The 25283-nt window shown below is 38.7% G+C and overlaps 1 protein-coding gene across 4 annotated transcripts; it reads left to right on the top strand.

Moving 5' to 3' along the window:
- Window positions 1–7240: 7240 nt before the first annotated feature.
- On the top strand, window positions 7241–24045 carry WASHC3 (WASH complex subunit 3). Of its 4 annotated transcripts, XM_082311025.1 has the most exons (8): window positions 7482–8376; window positions 9130–9228; window positions 11101–11217; window positions 11486–11551; window positions 12969–13097; window positions 14658–14768; window positions 18799–18863; window positions 22279–24045. In XM_082311025.1, the coding sequence occupies exons 3-8, from the start codon at window positions 11188–11190 to the stop codon at window positions 22361–22363; spliced, it is 486 nt and encodes a 161-aa protein (XP_082167151.1). In that variant the 5' UTR covers window positions 7482–8376; window positions 9130–9228; window positions 11101–11187; the 3' UTR covers window positions 22364–24045. The 4 variants fall into 4 exon arrangements, with proteins under 4 accessions (XP_082167150.1, XP_082167149.1, XP_082167151.1 ...); XM_082311024.1 differs by lacking the exons at window positions 7482–8376; window positions 11101–11217 and adding an exon at window positions 7241–7311; XM_082311023.1 differs by lacking the exons at window positions 7482–8376; window positions 11101–11217 and adding an exon at window positions 7348–7472.
- The last annotated feature ends 1238 nt before the right edge of the window (window positions 24046–25283 follow it).

Genomic DNA, 25283 nt, shown 5'->3' with positions numbered 1-25283 from the left:
GGAATCAATTGCATGCAACCTTTTGACCCTCTTTTTTTTACCAAATTATTCACTTGCCCACATACAGTGCAACCAAAACAGATTTAATAATAAAAAGAAGATAACCTTATAGAACCCATTTGGGTATCCAAGCTGGCTGTGAGAAAACGTCAAAAGTGCAGAACAAGCACAGAAAAGTTGATAAAAGTGCAAATGGGTCTCAAAAGTGAGTAACTATTTAGCATGCAACCAAGAATCATATAGCAGTGTTCTTGCTGTCTTTGCTGTTGTTTTCTGTGGACAGTCTTTGGTCATACATGAGCGGACTGAATGGTTTGCATTTGGCTGTGCCACTTGAGTAAGCATCTCATGGCTTGTCTTAATGTTGGAGCTGTCCAGTGCCTGTCGGCTTTATCTTGTAATAGGTTGTGGGGGACTGTACACACAAGCAGTGGTCCTGGAGAAAGAGCTAGGAGATGCATCTTCCCAAATAGCACCATCATGCCTTTCATATCGTCTTCTCGATTCACCTTTGATCATGTTCAAGCATATCCTTGTATCTCTGTCCAGTTAGTCGTTTTGAGTCAAAATACCACACTGCAGTTCATCTGAGCTTTTCCCTTACCTGTGTATGTCTCTTCCCTGAGACTCTTGGGGACAGTCCTCGGAACCAGAAGGACTCCTGAACTAAAAGAAACGACGTGTTATTTTTTTGATCATGGAATAAGATATAAAAATAGGCCTCCTTTGATTTTCACGAGAAAACTGCATGTGAATACTTCAAAAGTGTTTTTATTCAATCTTTGTTTATGGGTCTCTTTCAGAAGTTTCTGATCATTTTCTTGGCCAAAACTGATGCAAAGATTGCATCCTAAAACCATCTCAAAATACTACATTGTAAAGTGGAAGTGGTGGTAATCCCAGTAAAACTCTTATTTCAATATTTTTAAATTACTTTAAGATAGAATGCCTTGGTCTGATATCTGCTGAAAATTTCAGACTGCTGCTTCCTATGATATTGATGGAATTTCCATGACATTCAGCTTTCAGTTATCAGATAGGAATTAACCAGGCCCCACCTTCCTCCAGCTGCTGTGCAGTAGCTTGTGTGACAGAAGATTCCTTTCATGGAAGACCTGCAGCTGCTCATCGCCGTTTGAACTTGCCCTATGTTCTGTGGAAATCTCCATGTTCATTATAGGTAATGAATACAGACAGATTATTTCTAGGTGAAATGTATTATTTGTGCTTTAAATTATTATTTCCCTCCAGAAGGCTGGCTGTGTGATACAGAACCCACATAAAAGATGCACCAGTGTATGAGTGACATTTTCACAGTGCGGATAAGCAGCCATGGTGTAGGGACCTTCACCACTCTTCCCCTGTAATGCAGCAAATGGACTTACTGTGTCTAATACGCTTCCTGTGCCGAGCAGCAGTCCGACTCCTCCCCTCCCTGCCACCATCCAGACGACCATTTCCAGGTAGGTGCAAATAACTGGTGTTACTTTAAGACTCAGGTCCTTGGAGTCCATATAACATAGAACTCTTGTATGTTCTGTTTGCCAGATACGCACGAAGCGTTTGCCATGTGGACTCGGCTAAGTGCCATAAAATAAGTTCTCCCTTCTTTGGCTTGGGCAGTAGAGAGTTAAAAGCAACTGGCTGAATATATGCAACCAAAAGGAAATCCCAGTGTGTAGGAAACAAGAAAATGCTGGGCTAGAACTTACACAACTTGTCAACTTTAAGATGGGTTTGGAAGACACTCCAGTCTTGACTGGTGTGTGCTTAGACTGCAAAATAAGCAGACTGGAGGATGTTTCAAGATAGAGCACTTTGTTCATCTCGTATCCATAGCTTGACCAGAGAGTACAGGCTTAACGGGAGGTTTAATTGGCTCATAGACACAGCTGAAAATCTTTGTGGGTCTGAGAGGAAGGATCGGACTGGGGCACTGCTATCCTGGATGTGTACTGAAACTGAAACGGATTTTTTTTTTCTGTCCACTCCCAGAGCAAAGCTTTACATAGCACCTAGCTGTGCAGGGTATCATGTACTATACTGAGCACCCATACTGACAAAGGCAATTTGCATTAGGTATGTGCAGGTGCATTTTGACTACGACTTTTTTTATTTAGAGTTGCTCAAAACCCAAAGGGGCAGAGGGCAGAAATTCTTTTGCTCTGTAGTTAATTCAGAAGCCAGGATGCTTGTTTTTAATACTTTGTTTTTAAGGTCTACATAAAGCTATTTACCAAGGATTGGAAGGATCTTGCCAAGTTGAAGGCTCTTTGTATTAATTCTTTCCAGTATAAAATGGGTATTTAGAAAAAAAAGAAAGAAATGAGCAGCTAATGTTTTTAGCATGTTCCCCATGTTCTTCTGTACAGAACAAAATAATTAGTTAATCCTCTGATGTTGCCTTAGCACAGTACTTGGAGAACTGAAACTCAAAGAGCCATTTTCAGAGAACTGCAAACCATTTATCGTTTAATTTCTGTTTTATTTTTCTAAAATGAACCTACCTAACACCTGACATGGGTATTTCTCAGTCTATTTAACTGTCAAGGGTTGGTAATTCTCTGAACCTTCTGTTTACTAAATTTGTACATATTCTGACACATGTAAATTACTGAGATACATTTTTTTTTTTTAATTCAGTTGAGGGAAAAATCATTGAGGCAGTATCAGTTTCATATAGCAAGCTTTGCCAGAATACCCTTTGCAAGCATGGATTTAGGACACTCCATGGGAAATAAAAAAAACGTTAATCCACACTCTGACCTTTTCAGCTGTTCATTGGACCACCTTAGTAAAAACAACTTTAGCCCCTATGGAGGATCAGGTGACACCATGTCTGGAAATTTTTTTGGATAAGCTTTTTGTTTCTCTTTAACTTGCCTCTCAATTGTATAGCTATTTGAGTTCTGTGCTGATTCTAACAGAATATTGTGTCTTGGGACCTGTAACAGTATATAAGCATACAAAATGCATGTGAACACGGTTACAGTAGCACTTGCCAGTTTTTTTCAGCTTGTGCAGTTTTGTTTTGCAATTGACAAGAGGCTCTGATTTTGTGCAATATAAAAATTTATGTAGCGGATCAGTTTCAGTGCTTTGAAACCCACGCTGTCACCTTTACTTTTTAGTGCATGCTAATCACAAGACAAAATATTTTTTACTAATGATGAAGACAAAGCTTTGATCAGTTTTCTGTACACACAGCTTTTGCAGTCCAAGCTAGCCTCAGCATCTCTAGAGTTAACATCTTCAAAATACTAATGTTCAATGGAACTGCATTTCAGTAACTGTTAAACAGTTCAATCTTTACTTCACTGAAAGGTGGAGCTGCATGACTGTGTCTTTAAATGCCCACGTATATATGTACACATACATAAGGCATAAACTGCCAGCAGTTATGTACTGTACAGTATTTATTCTTTAATTTGACATTTATCATCCAGTATGGGTGCTGGTACAAAATACATTTTCAAATCGTACACACTGTAAATCTGGATATTCTCACTCAATTATTTTTTATAAATTCTCCCATTGGGGGTTCAGTCATTAATAGTTCCAGTTTAACAAACCAGGTCAATTAAAACGTTTTTCAAGAGGTTTGGGAAAAATTTGGATCATATTCCTCTATTCTCTGTTTTTCACTTTTCATACCCTGCATTTCCTAATTCCAGCTGGGAGAAAAAGTGCTGTGTTGCACTTTTCTATGCAGTATTTTTGGCCAAATTAAAAGCAGGAAGTACCAGAAAGTTCACAGAAGAGCATATTCTTGTGAGGTTTCTTGTCCAGCTTTACAGACCAAGAGATTCAGATAAGATTTGACTAAGCATTTACATTATTACATTTCTGTGGCATTGCCTGGAAAACTTGTATTATGGACATTTTGTGGTAAATGAGATCAATGCTTCTTGAATATAACTGAGGGGGAGTTTTGAGGTAATTAAGGTGGCAAGATAATTCACTTAGATAATTTAAACAAACAGATCCTTTGGCCAACAAGAATTTGCACAATTCCTATAAACTAAATTAACCCTACTGAACTTTGTAGGCTAACGCCTTGTCCTTCCTTTGGGAGATGTGAGAAATTGCCAACTGCATGTCATTGCTCCAAAACATAGTATGAAACACAGGTTGTTCAATAATTCAAACAGTACGGGCAAAAAGACTTTGCTATAGTATTTTAGTAAAAGAGTAATAAGGATGTGCGTATGACAGCAGGTTAGTAATAGATATGAAAGTAATAAATATAAAATCAAAGAAAAGCTGCTTCAGTACATAACTGAGAATTTTATGTAAACTTGAGGAACAGATCTAAGTGCTCTGTGTACAGGTACCATGGATTTTGTATATGAGTTTGTAAAATGCTTAGCAAACTGAAATAATTTGGAAGTAAATTGAGAATTTCCTTCGGCTGGGGCTGCACGGCTAGAAGGCGCGTCCCCTGGGTGGTGGATAGGGGATCCCTCTCTGGAGGGTGCACCGGATAAAATTGAAGAAGGTGCCGCGAACCAACGCAGCCTAAGGGAAGGCCACCCTGACAGAAAAACCACTGGCCCTCCAAGTCATGGGGGTTGGGCAGGAGGCCAACTACCTCCTCCCGGGGAGAAAAAAAAAAAAAAAAAAAAAAAAGTTGTAGAAACGACAAGCGTCAGAAATGGCGGAGATGGAGAAAATCGGTAACAAAGTGAGGAGGAGGAGCTGGATCTGGATCGGTCGTGTCCTGAGGGGGAAACCGACGGAAGGCTGCGCTGTGGCCCTTGACTCCAGAGCACGCAACAGCGGACCAATCGAAGTAGAAGAACGATGTTCGTGCCTTGTGTGCCTCCTGGCACTGAGAGAATTCAGATTCAGATCAGAAATTGAGAATTTTGTTAAATTTTAAACCAAAATTAGCATAGCACATTTGGGTTCTAATCTTCAAGGTATTAAAGTAATTAGTGTGTTTTTATTCATCTCATCACATGAGAAGCTTTCTACTGATAGCCTCAGACTATGGTAGATTCTTAATTGCTCTACATTTACGATAGTTTTTTTTAATTAAATGTAGCAGTGTTTAGATGTAACCATGAAGAATTTTCACCAAATATTTTCTCCACAACATTCTATTTGGATTCACTGCTGTAAATAAGGACCCCAAATCACCCTGATTTGTCTTGCCTTCCAGTAGTACACAACCTTAGAATTTAAATGAAGTAAAGTTTTACCTAACAGGTTGAGCTGTTGGTAATCTTTTGCTCCAATATTATAACAAACATAACACACGTCATCATTCTAGGATTTTTCGTTGCTTAGCCTAGATTCTTCAAAACTTAGCCCACATGACAGGACTGGGAATTCAGTGTTCAGTTTGACATTCCATCCCTTTTCCGAAGGATAGATTCTTTTCTGAATTGATTATTCCTGGCTAATATGAGAATAAATTCTGAGAGTCAATGATAGTTTTCAAGGAATAACCCAATAGATGCAATTTCCATATACTGTTTGAGTTGGGGTTTACTAACAAAAGCAACTGTGTGCAATGCTCTGTCTGGAACCGTGTCTTTGGAGATTTAAAGGTCATTTCTTATCTTTCATTCATAGTTAATCAGCATGAGGGTTAGATGCATGATCTATATGCAATTGCCATTCCTGACTCTCCATAGAGGCAACATGTTCTCAAATGTTTAATGACTTGTTCTTTAATGGCTTTGATCCCAATCAATTGTCTGGCTGATCAGTCCCAGGGAATAGATGTCTTGGCTTATAAAAGACCTGTTGAAGATGCAGAAACCAGATTATTTAATATTATACAGGATGGGGTCAAATATACTTTCTGTTCAGCTCACAATCCTTGTACGTAACCATGTATAACTGTACATACCACATTCAAAATTTTATTAGCACAGATGGTAGACGAATTGGCAGTACCAGGAGTTCACATCCTGTTCCTAAGCTTTCACTGTGCCTATCAGTTTCAGCCAGTAGAGCTCAATCAAGCACAACATAAAAGATCACGTGTGTGTCCAAGAAAGAAGTATTTCTGTTGCTGTTCTCCTGAAATGTCACAGGTGAAGTTCATGAGGTAGCAGGGTTATCTGTATTTTTGCTACCAAAGCCAGCAACGTCTTACTCTGTAGCCCTGCTCACCAGACTCTGGTGTTCAATGCACATTGTGGCTGATTTGATCCAGTGCATGAACCAAGCAGAAAACAGACCCTCCTCTAATGCTAGTTCTCTGCCAAGATGGCAATTTGAACTGCCTTAAGGAAGGGGTCACGGTGTGCTCTAACTGACAAATGGTTAAAATGAGTGCATGTAGCAGTCAGTGGGGAGTGAGAGAGATGGGAAACCCTTTCTGATGATGCAACCCATTAGAGTGGTTCAACCCATCTTTGTATCAGGACCCCACTTCTAAATGGTCTGATCAGTCCTGTAAATCTGTTGTAGAGAAAAATAATACGAGTAACCACTCCAAGATAAAAAAACCAGGTTGGTTATTTTACAGTTAGGGAATTCTTCCAGAGGAACCTCTGGAAACCTATGGGCTAGTCCCCATTTCCTTGGAGCCTGGTGCCTCTGCGGTTCCTTGGCTGAAACAGAATAGACCTACTTACACCCCAAGCTTGAGGATGATGTGAAAGCAGGGATAGGTACTGCTGAACAAAACAAAAACGTTAGAGAGGCCACAGCTATGGTTGCCATACCCCCTTATGTCCTTCTGCATAAGCATTAAGGTACAGCAGTCTTTTGTACCACGATGACAGCCATGCTTTTGTCTTTTTCAGAAGATCCCAGGCTCATTCAGTGCTCGTTCTTTTTATTCCCCATTTTCGAAGTGTGGCCCTTCACCACCCAAAGGACGCATACGAGCACAGAAGCAGTTTCTTCACTGGCTTTTCTCACTATTTCTTCCATGTTTGACCGCCGGGGGAGACGCTTTATCTTCACAGCCCGCCCTACCCAGGGCCTCGCCGGGTAGTGCCTCGCCCTGGGGCTGCGGAGCAGTGTCCCCACCTGCGCACCCGGAGCAGGACAAGGCCGGGGCCCGCCGCGGCAGGGAGGATTTACAGGACAAACCACGCAAGTCTGGGGAATAGCAGTGCATTTATACTTCAGGAGCATCTGGCCACGACGGCTTGGGCTGCGCGTTGCCCTGCCGCAGAGGCAGGTTACGAAGAGCCGGGCAGAGGCCGCAGGAGGTGCGGCGGCAAATGCTCCGCAAGGCGCCGGCCCCACCCTCCCCCCGACTACGCTTCCCATGGTGCATTGCGTCGGGAGAGGAGGCTGCGCATGCGCAGACCGGGGGCGCGGAGGTTTTGCTTCCGGGCCGAGGTGAGGAGGTTGGGTACGGAGCGCCGGGGGCTTCCGGGGTGCGGCGGGCGGCGGCTGGCGGGTGCGGGGCTGCGCGGCTGCGCTCCGTCCCGCCGCCTCGGCCCCCGGGGATGGACGCGGACGGGCTGCCCATTGTGGGCTCCGGCATTGACCTTACCAAGGTACGGGCTGCGGTCGCCCGGGGGTCCGGAGCTCTCCCGCTTCCTCCCCCGGCGGCGGCTGCGCTGGCCCTGGTGCTGGGGGAGCCCCGTCTGCCCCCGCCTCGCTCCGCTTCCCGGCCCGGCCGCGGCCTCGCCGGGCGCCCCCCCGGCCATCCGGCTGCTGCCGCGGGCCGGGAGAGCTGCTGCCGGGGTGGTGTGCCCGGGGTGCCGCGGCGGTGCCGCCCCGCCAGCGCCCGCCGCCTTCGGGCCAGCGGCCGAGTTCCCGCAGCGGGGTCGCAGGAGGACGAGGCGGTTCGTCTTGTCTTCAGCTGCCTCTCCGGGAGTGCGGTATTAACGTTTTCCAAAGCCGTTTTGTGACAAGTTCTGTGATAGAACTTGTTGTATTTAAAGGCTAAGCTATTTCAGTCTTAGAACTGTGAGGCAAATCCCATGCAAAGCTGCTTATTCATGTCTTTTAACGATGCAACAACAATTTTTTAGCTTTGTTTCTCAACTATAGAGCATAAAGACAGGACAGTTCCAATTGCCCCAATGATCCTTCCATCCTTTGTGCTACCCCATAAACTTCTGATTGGGTCGTAAGCACTGTTTGACAGTTTTGGAACTACAGAATCAAACTTCAGCAAACCCTGCCATGTGGCTGCACAGACTGAAAACTTGAGGTAGTAGCAACAACGATCTCGCAAAAAATCAGGCTTTGCAAAGTGTAGTGAATGGCTACGCTGACAAACGGAAGACCAAAGAAGAGGTGAAGACCAGAGAGTCACTATAGTCACAAACCATTGTTCAGTGCAGCTGAAGCTTGGCTGCAAGTATTTTTCCTTGTAAATCCTTCACTTTAACCAATTACAATTCCATAGAGTAATTTCCTGTGTGAAGTTTAAGACTTAAACAACTGTCCAAGGTAATTAACCCTGAGGCACTATAAAATTATATATAAACATTTCTGTGAATGTTCCTGATTCCAGTCTTGTACAACGATTTAAATAAAAATTCCAGGTGCCTGTTACGTTACGAGCACCGGGGGGGTTTTTTGACAAACATAACATTCTACCTTTTAGTCTGAAAAGTATATGTGCATTGGATCTGATCTGGAGGAGTGTCACTAAAATGTAATTTTAGGATAGTCTGGACTTGCCAATAAGAAAAGGTACAGGTAGCTACTAAAGACTGAGACAGCAGTTTCACTACTCTCTATTTTTGATTATGGTGTTGATTGTAACTGAGTATTTGTATGGATGACCAAGTTTTATTTTCTTTCTTAACCTTCAGAAGGAAAGATTCTGATTTCCTCTCTGTTTTTTAAAAAAAATTAACACTGTTTTTCAGGAATGTTCACAATTTCATCTAAAAGTGTTTTCTTAAATAAGATAACAGTCCTTCATTTATGTGGATCTTGTTGCCTTTTTGGTGTATCCTGCAACTTTTCAACTGTCATGTAGAAAAGTAGATTTTTAGTGAAAAAGGATTTGTATACATGTATACGTATATATATTAAAAAATTGTTTGTATATATATGTATTCATAGCAAGCACGCTTAAGGCAGATTTCTAAAATAATTTCTTCTAAAACATTTGCATTTTTAACAGGGCTTTGAATCCAAATGTGAGAATTGACATCTATGTATAATCTAATTTTCTTATATTATTTAATGCAGGTTCCTGCTATTCAGCAGAAAAGAACTGTAGCATTTCTAAACCAGTTTGTCGTTCACACAGTGCAGTTTCTCAACCGCTTTTCTACTGTTTGTGAAGAGGTAGGTTTATTATTTTCCTAGCTGTCAATTTATACAATGAAAAAAATCTTAGAAATAAGAACCATTCACTTCAGTATTTTTGATGCAGTAATACTGGTAGCTTAAACCAAAAATTTTAGTCTGCTTTCTGTTCAGTGTTTCTCTTGGGGAAGTACTTAAGACAGATTGTTTTCCCCCCCAAGATATCCACGTGAACTACTGATTATACCACACTTAATCCTGTTTACTTAAACTTTTGCATTTGGCACAGTCTTTGAACTTTTTGATACATGGAATTTGTTCTGAGCAGCCCCATCTGTGGATATCATCTTGTTTTGGAAGAAGGATGCCATATTCCTATGGTGCTGAATCCATTTTGACAGTCAGTATTCCTCTGATCTGTGTCCTAGGATATTGCATCAAAACTTGCTTTCAGGTTTTACCACCTTTAATTTAAAAGGGTGATACCCTAAGCTCTGAATATAAATAATTTTGATGTGGAAAAAAAGACATTTTTAGCAAGTGATTAGTATGGAATATGAAGCAGTTAATTTTAGTGTCTTGTGAAAAAGAGAAAAATAAAAATATTTAGCATTAACAACTTTTTAGCCTCAATGGAAATATACCAGACTGACAGGACTAGAATTGTCCACTGAACAGGACAAGAATGCTTCCTCCTTTGTAGAAAGGGTGTTCTCTAATGTGGCTTTGAGCTTAACCTTTTTGTCATTAGTGGTTTTTTTGTAAGCGTTTGCTAGTTTATTCAACAAAGACTACTCTATAGCCCTAGCCAACAAGGCTAGGGCAGCAGTCAAATCCAATTAGACTAAGCCATGTAATCTGAGAAATTCTGTTATTTGTTAGTAAAGTTTAGAGCCAGACCCATGACAAGTATAAAATTTGGCTACCACATAAACATATGGAGCTCCAGAGGAAAAAAAGTATTTTTTTTTTCTACATTTTTAAACTTATTGTAACTTGATACGTGGGACAGTGTAACTGCCTGGTGATGCTGTTGTCAGTTGTCCAAAACTCAGGTGTCACATGGTCTCACTATTACCTCTTACATAGGCACTATGGAAATCAGAACACATACATTTAAAGCCATCTTGAGCACACAGCAATACTGAGAAGTATAGTTAATAAAACAGTTAGTAGTTAACCTAAGCATATTGTTACCCAAGTGACTTTATAAAGTCCTTGAAAATTTTTTTGTATTTATGAAGTACAGAAGTGTTTTTAATGCGAGAGGTCCCAGTCTAAATCAATAGAAGCCAAGAAATTCAAAATTAGGGCTGATACCTTCCTTAACTCTAAATTTCTTGGCTCTTGTCTAGTCAAACTGACCCGTAAAGTTATGTAACTGTCTTCTGTACATCTTTCATCCCCTTTCCCCAGCTACATGTAGGGCACATAGTTCCTTTCAGTAGGAACTACCTCCTCTTCGTGAACAAAGAACCATCTGTAAACAAGTCAGTGCACTATCCAAAAAGACTAACTCCTGTCAGTCTCTTTTTACTTTTTCTAGCATATTGGCAGAACTGCCATTTTCTTAGGGTGTTAAAGTTCTGCTTCAGAGCCAGGCAGAATCTTGCCAACGTGCCAGAAAGCTGTCAGAGTGGTACATATCTGCCAGCCAGCATGCTAGCCAACTTCACTTGGACAGGTCTGGTGGAGTATGGTAGTGATTAGTTAAAAGAGTGACAGTTCTTATAGAGTACTTTAGAAAATCTTAAGTTGTATTTTTTAAAAAAAGTGTCAAAATTTGATTGAGGTGCACCTGGAGCATATAAAGCTTCTGGTTAGTTCTCATTCACTGTGCATTTGGCTATATAGGACTTTCAGTCACCTGCTGTATTCTTTACCAGATTTTTCTACTTTGTATTTCCTCAGTTACAAGCACACGCATCACATCTTTTCATCTTCCACATTAGGAAAAAACTTTGAAGGAAGATGTTTTGGTAACTGCGAGAGTGCAATATGTCTGCCGTTATTCTCCAGTTGCTCAAAGTAATACCCTATTTATTTTGGCTTTCTTTTGTACATAGTCTGTCTTCGTTTCTATGAAATTATTTAAAATTTGAACCACTATAGCTACTGCACTAAAAAGGGATGTCATTGCTTCATTTACTTCATAATGTTATCATCTCATTTACACGCTACTATGCCTTCAGCAGCTAGAAGACAAAAGTGATTTCGTTTAGCTAGACGTGAACTGTTTTATATGTGTAAGTGGCCTAGGGGAGTGTTTTCACGTCCTAATTGTTTTCTATTCTAGAAATTGTCAGCGCTCTCTCTACGTATCCAACAAATTGAAACAACACTCAATATTTTGGATGCAAAGGTTTGTATGTGTACAGACTTTGTCTTCTGACAGTGACAGGCTCTTAGGTCACATGAACTAGATTCCTTTTCATAGTCTGAATTGAGCAAATAAGTTTTCATAATGATTTGAAGGCGCTAATATGAAATGCTCACACGGCAAATTCTCTCTTTGCGTGCCTTGCCACTTACATTGTGTAACATTTGAACACGTAGTTGATATGGAAGAAAGGAACCAACAGCACACAGTGGAAATGTTGGTTTTGTCTCTGTTAAGCATAATGAACAGGGAAGGAGCACTTGACTCTTGAAAGGGCAACTGGACTACATGGCAGCTTACTTCTGTTGGTTTTATTGCAATGTTTGGTTTTAAGAAAATGGAGGGAAGTTTCCTGATAAAATATGCCACTTGTGTTGCAGGGTTGCAGTACGAAATTGCATTTGCCATGCAAACTCTAATAAGAAATGTTTGCCCCCTTTGTAAAGCTAAAGTACCTTTGTAAGTGTTACCGGACTGTAAGGATTTCAGCTGGTATAAGTAGCTAGATAGATGCCTTGTAAACCTTTTGATATTGAAATGTGACCTGAATTGGATCTAAGCTGACACAAATGTGTCTGATGTATCTTCTTTAGCTAAAATGATAAAGTAATATAATCTATAGTCATGTATTATCATTTAATTTGCTAAAAGAAAGGAAAAAAAAAAACCAAACCGAAACCCCATCCACTGTAAGGTTTTAACTGATCCTTCTTTCAGTAATGACGGAAGCAATTTTGGTTAGCTTTTCAGGGAGCAGGGGTAGGACATTTTACAACCATTCATTAAGATCTTTGTGAAAAAAATACTGTAGTAATACAAAGAGTGCTTACTAACTCTTATTTATTTCAAAATATTTAGAAATTATCAGTATTGATAATTTTTGCAGAATTCTTCATAATCAAGTTAAATAGAATTTCCTTCAAATAAATACGTGGTGTATTTAATATCCACTCTCAGCATTTCCTTGAAAAAGAGTGAAAGGTGTAGAAAATTGCAAAATCTGTAACCAGTCATCCATCTGTTAGGTAAGCGAGCTGTTCTTGCCATGATTTCTTTCACTGTAGAGGAAGTAGCAGAGAAGGTGGCACGGCTCTTGTGTGGTTGATAAGTGCAGTAGCAAAATACTGGGAAGGTGTGGAAGCCTTTCCTGCGCTGCAACCCTGTGTTAACAGTGAAAGCTCCAATGGTGTGTTTTGGGGTTTTTGTTGTAGAAGCCACCTGAATAGAAAAATTTTCTTTTTTGCCAATCAAAATACCAAAACTAGTGATAAAAAGTTACAATTTTACTAATGTGAAGCCTACCTGGGGAATATGTGGTAAGCAGCATACTGCAGATTTTATTGTACACCTAGACTTACAATATGCTTATTGCTTGTTTGATGATGTTTTGTACATTCAGTTATCCTCTATTCCTGGCCTAGAAGATGTGAAATTTGAAGTGTCCAGTGCAAATATGAACAGTGTTACAAATGGTCCTGTGGCACAAGCTACTACGGATCAACAGACAGCTGTGTCACCTCAATCTGGAGTAAGTAATGAAGCATAACTAACACATTGAAGGAATATACCTCTCTCAAGTTTCTAGTCTCATTTGAAACAGATGGAAGCAGCAAGTCTACTGGAAGAGAGCAGTCAGCTGAAAAGACCTAAACCTGCATTTTTCACTAATTAAATTGTTTTAATGAGTGACTTAAAACAAAAAAGGGTATAGCCTTGAATATGTGGCTTAAATAATTAGAACTAACTTAAATCTAATGGTAAATGCCTCCTTCTTCTTCTTCAATCACACTAAAATATGAACATTAATTACATCAGGGGACTGGGAAGGTCATGAACGAAAGTAACAGTTTGAATCACATGATTCCAACTCTTTTCTACTTCCCTTATAATGTGAGCTTTCAGCTCAAATTGGACTTTCTAGCATACTTTATTTTAAAGAGGTTATTACAGTGAATGTTTTCTACATATTATCATCTATGTCCAGAAAATGCCAGGATATTATAAGTGATCAACATTAAGATCCTATCCCTGCAATTAATTTTTTGCTGGGTTTGGTTTTGTGTGTGTGTGTTTGGTTGTTTTTTTAACCAAAACTTAAATCCTGTGATCACCACTTCACTAAGTGAGGCTTTCTGGCTGATTTGTAGATGGAGTTCTTTCCTCAGTTTCCTCTTACAGTTTCTTTTCTTGGAATCTCCAATTCCAATCTCTGTTCATTCTCTTATTTGATGGAAGTTGCTGTGGAGCAGCAATAGTTGGAGTACTCTGCTGCCTTGCCCTGCCTCTTAAAGATTGTAGCTCTAACTTGCAGCCAGCAACATGGGAGACAGAATGGATAGTTAGCATTGCGTGTTTCAGTCATGTTAGAGAATGACTCCCAGTTATTGCTGTTTTCTTTAAAATGTTCCTCCTCTCAGATACTGCAGTAGGGACAGATACTCCTGAAAGAAGATTTCCAATGCTACTTTCAAATGGTTAGTTTAATAGCAAATATGCAGTTTTCTGTTGCCCTTTAAATAGTACTATAGCTTCTTGTTATTTTTCTTTTTTTTAATTAATTACTCTCAAGTATTCTTTGCTTTCATTATATTATCCTTTAGGTTAATGGTTTATACTAAAAAGTATAGTTTAAAAGTTACATGATCTGTATGAAATATTTATCAGGGAATCAAATAAATATTTTGAGGAAAAAAATGCATTGAATCACTAGGGGAGATATAAAGATATAATCCTTTAAAAAATTATATTTTATAAAGTTAGCATTTAAATTTAGTTCTGTTTTATTCATTAAATACAATAAACTTAACAGGGCTATTATAGGCTAATTTTTTTTTTCACTTATTGTGCAATAACTTAAAATTGTGACTAAAAGTAGAAAGTCACGCTTGTAACAGTCGATAACGAAAGAGCTGGTTTTTGTGTATTCATACATCTTGGAAATCTCTAATACTGTGAGTGTAGATCAGAATAATCTTGATACAAGAAGAGTTGCACTTTACGCTTAAATTACAAATTTTATGGATTGAAATCTGTCCATGCTTCTGGTCTGCATACCTAACCATTAAAGTGTTACCTTTTTTGTGTACAGCAAAACAATATACATGAAGAAGGGTTACAGAAAACGGAGGTAGTAACAGAAAATGTCAGAACTGTGGCCAAGGATCCAAGATATGCCAGATATCTGAAAATGGTACAAGTGGTAAGTCAGTTCTCTTATCATTCTTTGGGTGCTCCATTATTTTTAGGTGGAACATCATGCACAGCTGTAAGTGAACATTAAATGTCTGAGGATATATATTGCATCAGTAATCTTTAAGCTAGGATAACATCACAGTATTTCTAGCACAGCTTCTCTAATAAATGAGCTGATGTAATATATTCCCTCAGACAGCTTCAGGCAAGATCTTTCTACAAAATTCTGCCAATATACTTGTGAATTGAAGGTGTGAAGATGTGGAAATGCAGAGTAGCATTAGCTGGAGTCACAGAAGATGCCACTGGAAGTGTAGTTATTCTGGCAGAATTGGTGTCATTCCCTACACACAGACATGATTACAGTTTGGTTTTGCTGTAGGGTACAAAATGCAGCTTTGCTAGTATAGTCCAGAGCAGGAGTATTTGATATTTCTGTAGGCTTCAAAATAGAGATAGAAGAATTGCTTCGCTGCTTGGTTCCACTGCAGTTTCCTGTTATTCATGATGCAGTTTTTTTTACCTCTTTATCTGTGGGCTGTTCTAGAGATAAATAGGAAATAAATTAATGTAATCTCAATATTTACATGTGTGAAAACTAATGAAGGAGTGAAAAAGTGAATGAGAGACTCTTAGTGACATTTTTTAAGAGCGCTTTTTTTCCACATCCACAAAATTAAAAATGAGATTGGAAACAAAGGAAAAAAATCTGTCTTTATTTTCAAGCTGTCAGTGGAAATTTTCCTCTAAAATATTATTGTAATTCTGGAAAATATGACTGTGTCATAGTATTAGTAAAATGTTGCTTATGTTAAAACCAATTTCATGGTTTCACTCCCTCTTCAGAGCAATTATTACAATTGGTGTGCTTGTTACTTTGGATGATGTTCCAGACCTTATTTTTCATTTGAATCACAAATTGGCACTTTATGGGTGGCTTATTACCATTTGGAAAACCTAGCAGTGGGGTAGTAGCAGAGAGTAGAACGCTATGTTAGTGTATTGATTGAATGCCAGACTTCAAAGTGGATATGAAAGTGCTGGATGGTCTAATTACTCTGACTTTTTTTTGGTGACTGCTAGAGGAGTGACATCTCACTTTCCACATTTATCCTTTGTACTGGCAGTTCCTGGTGACTCCTCTGCCAGTTGTAAACAGTGTGGTAGGAAAGTCAAACTAACGTACTACAAATTAATGTGTGTGTTTGTATTTGTCCAACTTGTCTTCTTGTGCAGTCAAGTATTTCAGTTAGTGTCATTTATTTGCCCAAATTAAGTTTCTAGCTGAAGATTTGTTTGAACTGATCATTTATTTATTGCTTACAATATTTGTATTATTTAAGAATTAGCACTGTGAACAGGTATTTCTTTTACACTAAAGATAGTTGTTCTGTGAAATAGTAACAAACTCATTTCGATGGAGTGCAGTTGAGCATACTAAATTAGTATTTTTTAAGATATACAACAGTAATATTCAAGGAAACCGTACAAAAGCAATATCATATTTGCTACAATAAATGTTCAGAACACTTCTATTGACAGTATGAGAGGAGCAGTCTACGATTTCAGATAAACTTCATGTGTAAAGTACAGATACTCTTACTTGATTCTAAACACCAAAGATGACTGCATAGATGCCAGGATACTGACTGGCCTCATATAGACTGATCCTTGCTTTAAAGGACTGAAATAAAAACCAAACACGGAGAGCGCACTGATCTTCAGGAATTGCCAGCACTGATGGTATGTGACCTCTTTCTGCGCTATGGAGAACCAAAACCTATTTGGCAACAAGCTTGCTACTTGCACTGTGGCTTCTCCAGGACCTGCACACTTCCCGAGCTGCAGGACCAGGCTGGGAGTAGGGCTGGGGTCTGGGGTACACTGTGTATGATGAATGTGCAGTGATTTGGATTGTTTCAAATCTTAACTGGGCAGGGAGAAATGCAATGGAAATTTAGTATTGGCTCCTATGTTAGAAAAGTACACTTCTGCCATTTCAGTGGACCTGTATGCTCAGTGTAGTTACTGTTTAGATTTAAAATAGTTGCCTGTTTTATTTTAGTAAGATTTAGGGTGACAGCAATATTAGGCTCTGATTTTCCAGATTAAAACTTATGAAAGTATGAAAGATGAAGTAATTGTAATTATAAACAGATATCGGTACAATCTTATTTGTTTTCCTTCAGGAAAAATGTGCACTGTTAAAGGATATTTTGATTAAACTTAAAGATTAGTTTTGTAAATCTATGATATATGAGCGTACTGAGAGGTTTTTTTCTTACATATTTTGATGCATTCAATTTTGGAAGAAAACGCTTCTCCAGGTGTGAACATAAAAACATAGCAGTTTCCAATCCATTCATAGAACTTCATATACCAAGCTCCCTTTCATTGAGAGCAAATACAAATTCTGCTTTGCCTGATCCGACTCAGTCTGGTTTTCACATGGTTTGAATTGATGCGTAAACACTTCATTAGTGACTTCTGAACTGGGAAAAGGAACCCTAAGAGCACTCAAGCAAGGGAAAAAACATTAGATAGTATGAGACAGTGTATAGACACACAGTCCCTGGTGTCCAAATCTAGAATAAGGGAGTATTTTAAACTGTCATGAAATACTTAGATGTTTTCCCCTTTGTAATGTACATTAGTTGTGAATTACTGAGAAATTCTTTATTACAAGCTAATACCTTGAAACTATTTGAGTCCCATTTTTGCCAATATGCCTAATAGATTGCTAAAACTATGTCCCTGTCTGAGTGCTTTTCCAGAATCTTCAAAAAAAAGTCTTGATTGTGATTCTTATTGTGAAACTGCACAAGATAAGCACAGTAAGACAGCTAGCTTAGCTCTCACTTGCCAGGTTAGGTACTCAACTGTTACTAGTACCACATGCTTCTCTGGAACATGAGTCATGGCTGCCCTTTATTTTATCACTATTTTACTTACTTTGGACAACACATATTTGTCCTGTGCCAAAAGAATCCAACACAACTTTTCACTTAGGTTGTGAGGCCTCTCCTGACTTTTCTAGACCACCAGTAGCTTTGTCCCTTGGAAATCAGAAATTGTGTCCTTTTTTTGTTCGGTTGGTTTGGGGTTTTTTTTTTTGTTTGGTTTGGTTTGGTTTTTTTTTTTTGTTTTTCCCCTCCTGTCTTGGCATGCAGTGGTCCAGGTGGTGTTTCTGATGGTTTGCAACAGGAGATGGCAAAGCAACAAGTTGTCTTTGAGCAACTCTAGTGGAAACATAGGAGCAGTTTGTTGGAATGTATCTCGTAAGACGACGTGGGTCAAAGTGTTCTTGGGTATGTGATCCAAGATGAGGGGATATTTAGGTGTTGCTGAATAAAATAAAGTGCAGCAGCTGTGGAAGGACTTGCAGTGAAAGGAAGGAATTTTTTTTTAACACGTACATAGTTGGCTAAAATCTGTCCACAAGTCATAGAAGATTCAAGCCTGACTGTACAAGCACTTGTGTTCAGAGGAATCACTTTTAAATTGTGCTTCTATTCTCATGTCCTGTTTGCCTTTTCCTGCATGCTTTTTAAAGACTTTTCCAATTTTTAGCACTGCTTTAAGGTATCCTTCCATAGCTGTAGCAGATGCACTTTCCTGGTTTTCCTCCCTCTTTGGCTATACCTTCAGCATGTCCAAGTCTTCTTCATCTTTCTAGCACAACTGTTCTCTGCTGTCTTTGTGCTGTTTTGTGCTTTCTTCATGTTATCCATACACATAACTTCAGCTTCATGGTTTTGTCTGCATGAATTGCAAATATATCTGTTCATTCCTGATTTTCTTCCTGCAGCTTTCTCTAGATGTTTTGCCATAAATATAAGAAGAATTAAGAGGGCCTTTGATCTCAGGCATTTCTCACTTCTAGGTTCATACTGATGGCAGCTGAGATTATCATTCCGTGCTCTTGTTCAAGAAGTGACATGCATAAATTTGTATGAAAGTGTAGCCTAAAAGAACCTGTGGAATTTAGTTCAATTGTTTGTGTCCAGTAGTTTCACATTATTCTTCTTCTTACGCAGGGTGTTCCTGTAATGGCAATACGAAACAAAATGATTTCTGAAGGGCTAAATCCAGATCTTCTTGAGTAAGTAATTTGTAACTTTCAGCAGGGCTGGAATGCAACCATGTGTTTCAAAAACTCGGAAAAAAGTGTGCTTAGAAAAGCTTTTTTTATGGTATTGTGAATCTAAATTACCAGCATTAAAACAGGTTTTGAAGTCTTCTGTGAAAGGCGTTTTTAGCATTTTATAGGTCTGAAGAGGGCCATCAGTACCAAAGGAGGAGGGATGCAATCTCAAGTATGAGCTGTCTTTTCAGTATTGTCTAGTCCAAGGCAAGGCCCAGGAAATAGAGAGACTGGAATATAAATGGGTAGGTACTGCACCCTCCCAAACAGAAAGTTGCAGGACTTTACCATTCAGACTTGACAAGAAACGAAAGGGCTTCTTCCAAGCTAAGCAGAGGTGGTGCAGTTCAAGGAAAAGGATATAGCAATGACAAGGTAACATTTGACAATGTGCATTTAGCAATGAGGAATCAAATAATACGTCAGTAGCCATTTTTACTGTACTGTTTAGAGTATGAGGTTTTTCCCAGATATTTCCTTCCAACACTTCAATAGCAAAATGCCATCATTGTAGAGTAATAAGAACAAGCTCTATTTTATTTTGCTGGATGCATGAGGGACAACACAGTTGTTTCCAGACTCCCGCAGTAGATGGAGTGTACAACTTGGCTTCAACATTGACAGTGTAAATTGAAGTCAGCAGTTTGAAGTTGCGACTGTTAATTGAGCTAACGTATGTGAAGACTACTAAGAATAGATACTCATTTTCAAAGCTGTTTGTCTGGCCTTAAGCATGAATTTTAAGCTTGTTTTATATTTGACATGTCATTTAGTTTTACTGTGCTATTTCACAGAATTTGTTAAACTGATGAAAATATTAACTTTCATTTTTACATTATAGCCACTAAACTGAAACACTTGCATCCCCTTCAGAAACTGTCAATGTATTAGAAAGCCCGCTTCTCCTTTCCAGTGAAGTCTTCTTACATTTTGGAAAGACTTATTCTGAAACTAGCAACTTGTTTAATGAAATAAATAAAAATGTAGGAAAACTGAAGTATCATCGTATGTTGAGTCACTTTATCTCCCAGCTACTTCCTGGTGTCTAAATAAGCCTAAGGTAGTTATTCCTCATTTGATATTTTTACTGATCAAATGAGAAATAAGAAAAAGAACACAAGTAAGAACCTGTGCAAGTCTGAGACAGGGTTATCAAACATGGGTTTACCGGGTTTACTATATGTGTGTTAAATGTGTTGTATTTCTTAATCTGCATTTCTGGTCCGTACGTTTCTGTAAATGCTGTTATTTCTTCATGTTTGGATGGATTTTTATAGTAGATAAAAATAAGATAATAGGTTAAAATTTCAAAAGCTTTTTTTAAAAAAGTGCCTGCTTTTGGATTGTCTGTTTTGGGTTAAGACAGAAATGTTATTACTGTGGATTGGGGCTCACAGAATATGGTTGGGGTTTGGTCTCAAAGTCCATCTTCAGAGATTCTGTGCAACACTAATGCTTAGGCAGATTTTCTTTAAAATGTTGTTGGTTAGAAAACTGTATAAGAAAGAAATGTAAAAGAAACTAAAAGAAAGTTAATTATTTCGCAAGGTGCATGATGCCTCTTTGAAGAATTGGTATTATTTGAAATAATTTTTTAATATTTTAAGGAGTCAGGGGTGACCTTTTAATCTTCATGCTTTCTTGTCTCAATATTGTAGGCGCTTTTTTTAATATCTATCTTGCCATTCACACCACATTTCTTGGTTCTTCAGGTTCCTTAGGCCTGCTTACTCAGTCCCAGTGAAAATTAGGAAAATGTACATATTGCTGTGTGCTCAGTCAGTTACTGCAGACTCCCCCAGCTACTTGCCAGTGACTGAGAGTGGTTTTTCTGTGGCTGAAGAGATGCTAATTCTAATAATACGGAGTTGTTTACACTCTCTTCCTTTGGCTGTTTTACTTCCACTTCTGTTATCGCTCTTTTCTCAACTTTTTATGGAATTTGAAAACTGCCTATTTTATCAAGCTCCCAATTTATCTATTTTTAGTTTTTGTTTCTTATCCTTCCTCTCTTGCCTGTCTACAATTCCAGGAGAGTTTGTCCTGCCCTCGTGAAGTAAAGGAATTCATTGCCATCTTTCTCTCTCTACTAGAGGAGAGTTTTTGCACTGCTCTCTCCAGATCACATGTCTTTGCACGGCTCTTCTGTTTTGTCATTACCACAGCAACAAGGAATAATATTGTGAAGTGGTATTTGCATGAGAAAGCGAACACTTTCTTAATTTATTTTGGAGGTGTGCAGGGGGGAGGGAGAACGCTCTCTTACAGCTCTTTAATGCACTTCTCATTTTTGCACCCAAAATGTTTAGAAACACTTTAAAGGTACCTTAGGGATTTTCAACAGGGAAATTATAATAAACAGAACTAAAGCTGGAAAAGAAATTCTGTGGCATGACACACAGGGATGGCCCCAAGATAAATAACAACAGGACAAATAATATGATTGTCAGCTTAGTTTAAAACGTAATATTTTATCAAAGAGAGCAGTTAACTGTGATACAGGAAGGTAGTTTCTGTGAAGATCATTCTTCCCCTTCCCCAAGTATAATTGCGTGTATATTTTCTACCTTGGTTTCAGAATTTCCCAGGCTCAGTTTTGCTTGTGTTGTCAAACACATTAGATGCTTAGGAGGGAGGCTCCAGGGAGAGCCAGCATCTTCAGTCAGTAGTGTTAGTTAGTCTTTAGATGGCTTGCTTCTCTCCCCTTCATTCCCAGTAGATTCCCTGAGCAAATGTTTTGACACAATGTTAAGATCCATCTTAAATATTCTCTTCAAAACTAAATACAAGAGATCCGATCATTTGTAGTCAATAAAAATCCCATGGCTGCTCTTGCATGTCAAATTTAACCCAGTGTTCTAGCCAAATTCCACTCTGAGTAATTCTTTTTTGCTTCTCTAAATTATCCCTGCAGTTTTAGTTGGATACAATATTGTTCATTTCCTGTCTTATTTTTTTCATGTGCTATTTACACTGCATAATGGTGTACAGCATGTTCCTTTCAGCCCTAGAACCTCTGAAGATTGAAAAAAATTGAATTAATCAGTATTGCCTGCTTTCAGCTCTTTCTACAAGTGTTTGACACTTCTTAGTGATCTGTCATTATTTCCGATAACCTCGAAGGTGTGCATTCAATGACTACAGAATTTTGATGTCCAGTGAGTTACAGCTTCTAGTGTTTATCTTTCAGTTCTAAGTGAAGCAGTACCAATAAGGTGTGCGTTTGTAAACCGTAAACAGTTAATGTGTTAAATGTTGTGGGTGTGAAGTGCATGCAATTGTAGTGAAAGGACATTAGCATTACATGCTAAGTTGCTTGTGTTCTCAGCTGCCTTCCAGGATTTACGACATACAACATTTTTGTTGTCTGCAGGACCCCAGATGCCCCTGTGCCTGCCTGGGGAGATGATGGGAATGCAGAAGACAGTTCTGATAGCGAATCATCTTTTAGTGACTAAAGAGACTGATTTTGGCCTTTGGAAACCTCTGTTAAGTGCTAATGTGTTTGGAGCTTTAGCAGACAACGGTTTTGCGTGGGTCACGTGGGTGATGTGATTTATCTGACAGCATTTTTAAAAACTAAGATCCTCCATATTCTCTCCCAGAAAGTTTGAACAGGCAGCATGTTTCAACCTGAACCTTTCCACCATGAAAATTAGCTGTGAGGTCCTTGCAGTTTTTATGCTGCGTCATTTCAGATTCCTTTCTGATTCTTCTGAAATTACTTTGTAAAACTCTAAAAATTCCACACCTCTAATCCTCCAGGTCTTTAAGACTGCATTCTGGTCATTGTTGGATTTTTCTGTGTAACACTTTGAACCTAAGTTGCCTTATTTCTGTCCCATAACATACAGGTAAAGTGACTTTTCAAAATGAAACTGTTTAATTGTAATCTGATGAACTGTATTTTTTTCTAACATTCTATATTCTGAAGTGACGCAACAAGAATTATACAGAAGTCAGCTGTCCTACGGTGATTGCAAATTAGTGACACTCTGTTTTGAAAGGGACTAAAATACAAGTGAAAAAAACATTAAAAACCAATCTGAACCTGTTTTCAAAGTATATACTACTATTAGATTTCATGTTAGAGTCTGTACAAAGTTAAAGAAATTCCTGCTCTGTAGAAGAGTTGATTTATCAAATTCAGGTTACAGTGGTGTAGAAAGCTACAAATACTGCAAGATTGATTTGAAAATGACACTGTGAAAGTAGCAAGTGACTGGGAGATTATTAATGGAATACCAGATTTTCACTACTTGTTCACTGTCACGTGGGTCAGTAGAAACCACTTTCTGACTGCTGTGGGGCTTATTCGAAAGGAGCTGTGGCTGAGCAGGTTTCATAGGATAAGAAATCACCTCCAAGTTGGTGCCTTTGATAATTTCGGCAAAGAAGCCAAAATCCAGTTTGTGTAACGATAAAACTACCATGCTACCTCTTGAGGTATGCATTGGGGAACAAAATAAAGAAATCCACTTGGAGCCTGACTGGCCCTGAAGACTTCCCTCCAAAGTACTTAATCTACTCCGTGAGTCAAAAATGACATTTCATTAAAGAATCTTCTATAATATAATTTGTTCCACATGAAGTTCTTCACAATCTATTTGAATTCCCCAGATTATTGTGATTATACCAGAATGCTGTGGGCCAGGCAATCATTCACTTTCTGGTATTTCACATTCTTCCTGAGACCAAGAGAAGACTAAACTGAAGCTCTAAGTATATAAATTCGTTATCTTTTATGATCGAGTCATTATCTTCTCTCTTATTTATGCCACTTCAGTAGGTTAGCTGCTTTTTTTTCTGTAACTTAAGGCGTGTAACTTGGCTCCGACTTGAGTCTAGCAGATATATTTAAGCTTTTCATAACCTGTAAATCAGAGTAATGCCTGAATCCCTACAAAAGCATATATGCACTAGAGAATGTCTAGAGATGGCATTTCAATGATGAGTTAATTATTATTGAACGCTTAAGCAAAAATATTCAATAGTTAACACTTGGTAAAACTTGACAAATATTAACATATTAGCAATAAGTATTTCAACAGTAAGTGTTATTTCAGAAAGCATATATTAAAACACTGGTGACTTTTTGAAATCTGTATTTGAAAACTCATTGAAGCAATCTGTATAATTAAAGCTATGTTTTGTAAATCAAAGTTGTGGTTCTATTTTATTCCCATGTCTTGTTTTAAACAAGATAATGAAGATTCTTCTGAAGTGCCTGCAAGTCGTGTTTCTCCAAAACTAGTTGTGCTGAAGTTGCATCAGTCTGCTAACTGAAGGGAAGAGTTTTGAAAATAGGGGACTGGAGTCTAACCTAAGCCATGTTAGCACTCTGACTAGAGGAGAACTGAACATCCCATAGCTGCTATTCTAACAAGAAAATTTAAGGAAAACTGAAATTAATGAGGACTGTATGTTCTATATTCTGGAGCTGATATTAAACTATTTAAGGAAGCAGCATGATTTACAGAGTTGACTTGAGACATAGTAGTTAATTATTTTTTTAAAGAAATAACCAAGGTTACTGAAACACATTTAAGGAGGTATGACTCCCATTGTTTTTAATTTTGAAGAAGCTTTTTGTGTAATTTTAGTCTGAAAAAACTAAAATCAATTGTCTTTTACACCACTACAGATGTTTTTTATGTGGAACGAAAAAGAAAGCCTACTGTCACTTGTTAAAATGAGGCGTAATTAATTGGTAAGTACATATGTCACAGAATAACAATTTCATTAGTAGACATGCTGAATTTAATTGCTTAAGACAGGGTAGCTGTTTACTTTGGAATAGTGCAATCTCAGTAGGCTTGCAGAAATGTTAAGAAAAAATCTTGCCACTTTGTCTCCTCTCCGGCTTGAGTGGTGGCATGCTGCACAGTAAAAATCCAAGTGTTTGAGCTGTGAGGAACCAGGGAGAAAAAGATAAAACCTTCCCTTTTTACCTTCAGTGCATCAGCAGCCATAATGCTTCCACTGCCTTCGGAACCTCTGACCGCATTAAGCACCGCTATTCCTGCCAGTCTCATCTGCTAAACACATCCCTGTACGCCTAGGTTGTAGCCAAGTTCAATCTGAGATGTTTCAGCTTAGGACACATGCTGACACAAGAAGCTATTAAGCATGGGAAGATTGGTTTGAGACTGAATTATGTCAGCTGTTCTAGTCCTCCTTGGTCTACAGCAGTTTTCTAGTGAGATGGTGCTAACCCAGAAAGCTGGAAAGTCCTTAACCGCAAGCTAAATACTATAAGCAGAGAATATTCCAACTTGCTCATTATTTGCCATCTGTTTTGGCATAGAAGATGGAGGGAGTATTTCAACTTGGCTGCACAGTAATCAGATATACGTAGTACTTTCAAGCGAAGAAGTC

The sequence above is a fragment of the Platalea leucorodia genome (genome assembly GCF_965183815.1).
Source record: "Platalea leucorodia genome assembly, chromosome: 4".
NCBI classification, from domain to species: domain Eukaryota; kingdom Metazoa; phylum Chordata; class Aves; order Pelecaniformes; family Threskiornithidae; genus Platalea; species Platalea leucorodia.
This window is presented reverse-complemented; position numbering and strand designations above follow the sequence as displayed.

Bases quoted from the DNA above. Each gene is read 5' to 3' on its own strand.
- WASHC3 (XM_082311023.1), top strand. From the start codon at position 7,422: ATGGACGCGGACGGGCTGCCCATTGTGGGCTCCGGCATTGACCTTACC. The intron at 9,229-11,485 runs GTAGGTTTATTA...TTTCTATTCTAG, and splicing joins TTTCTACTGTTTGTGAAGAG to AAATTGTCAGCGCTCTCTCT. The intron at 18,864-22,278 runs GTAAGTAATTTG...TGTTGTCTGCAG, and splicing joins CTAAATCCAGATCTTCTTGA to GACCCCAGATGCCCCTGTGC.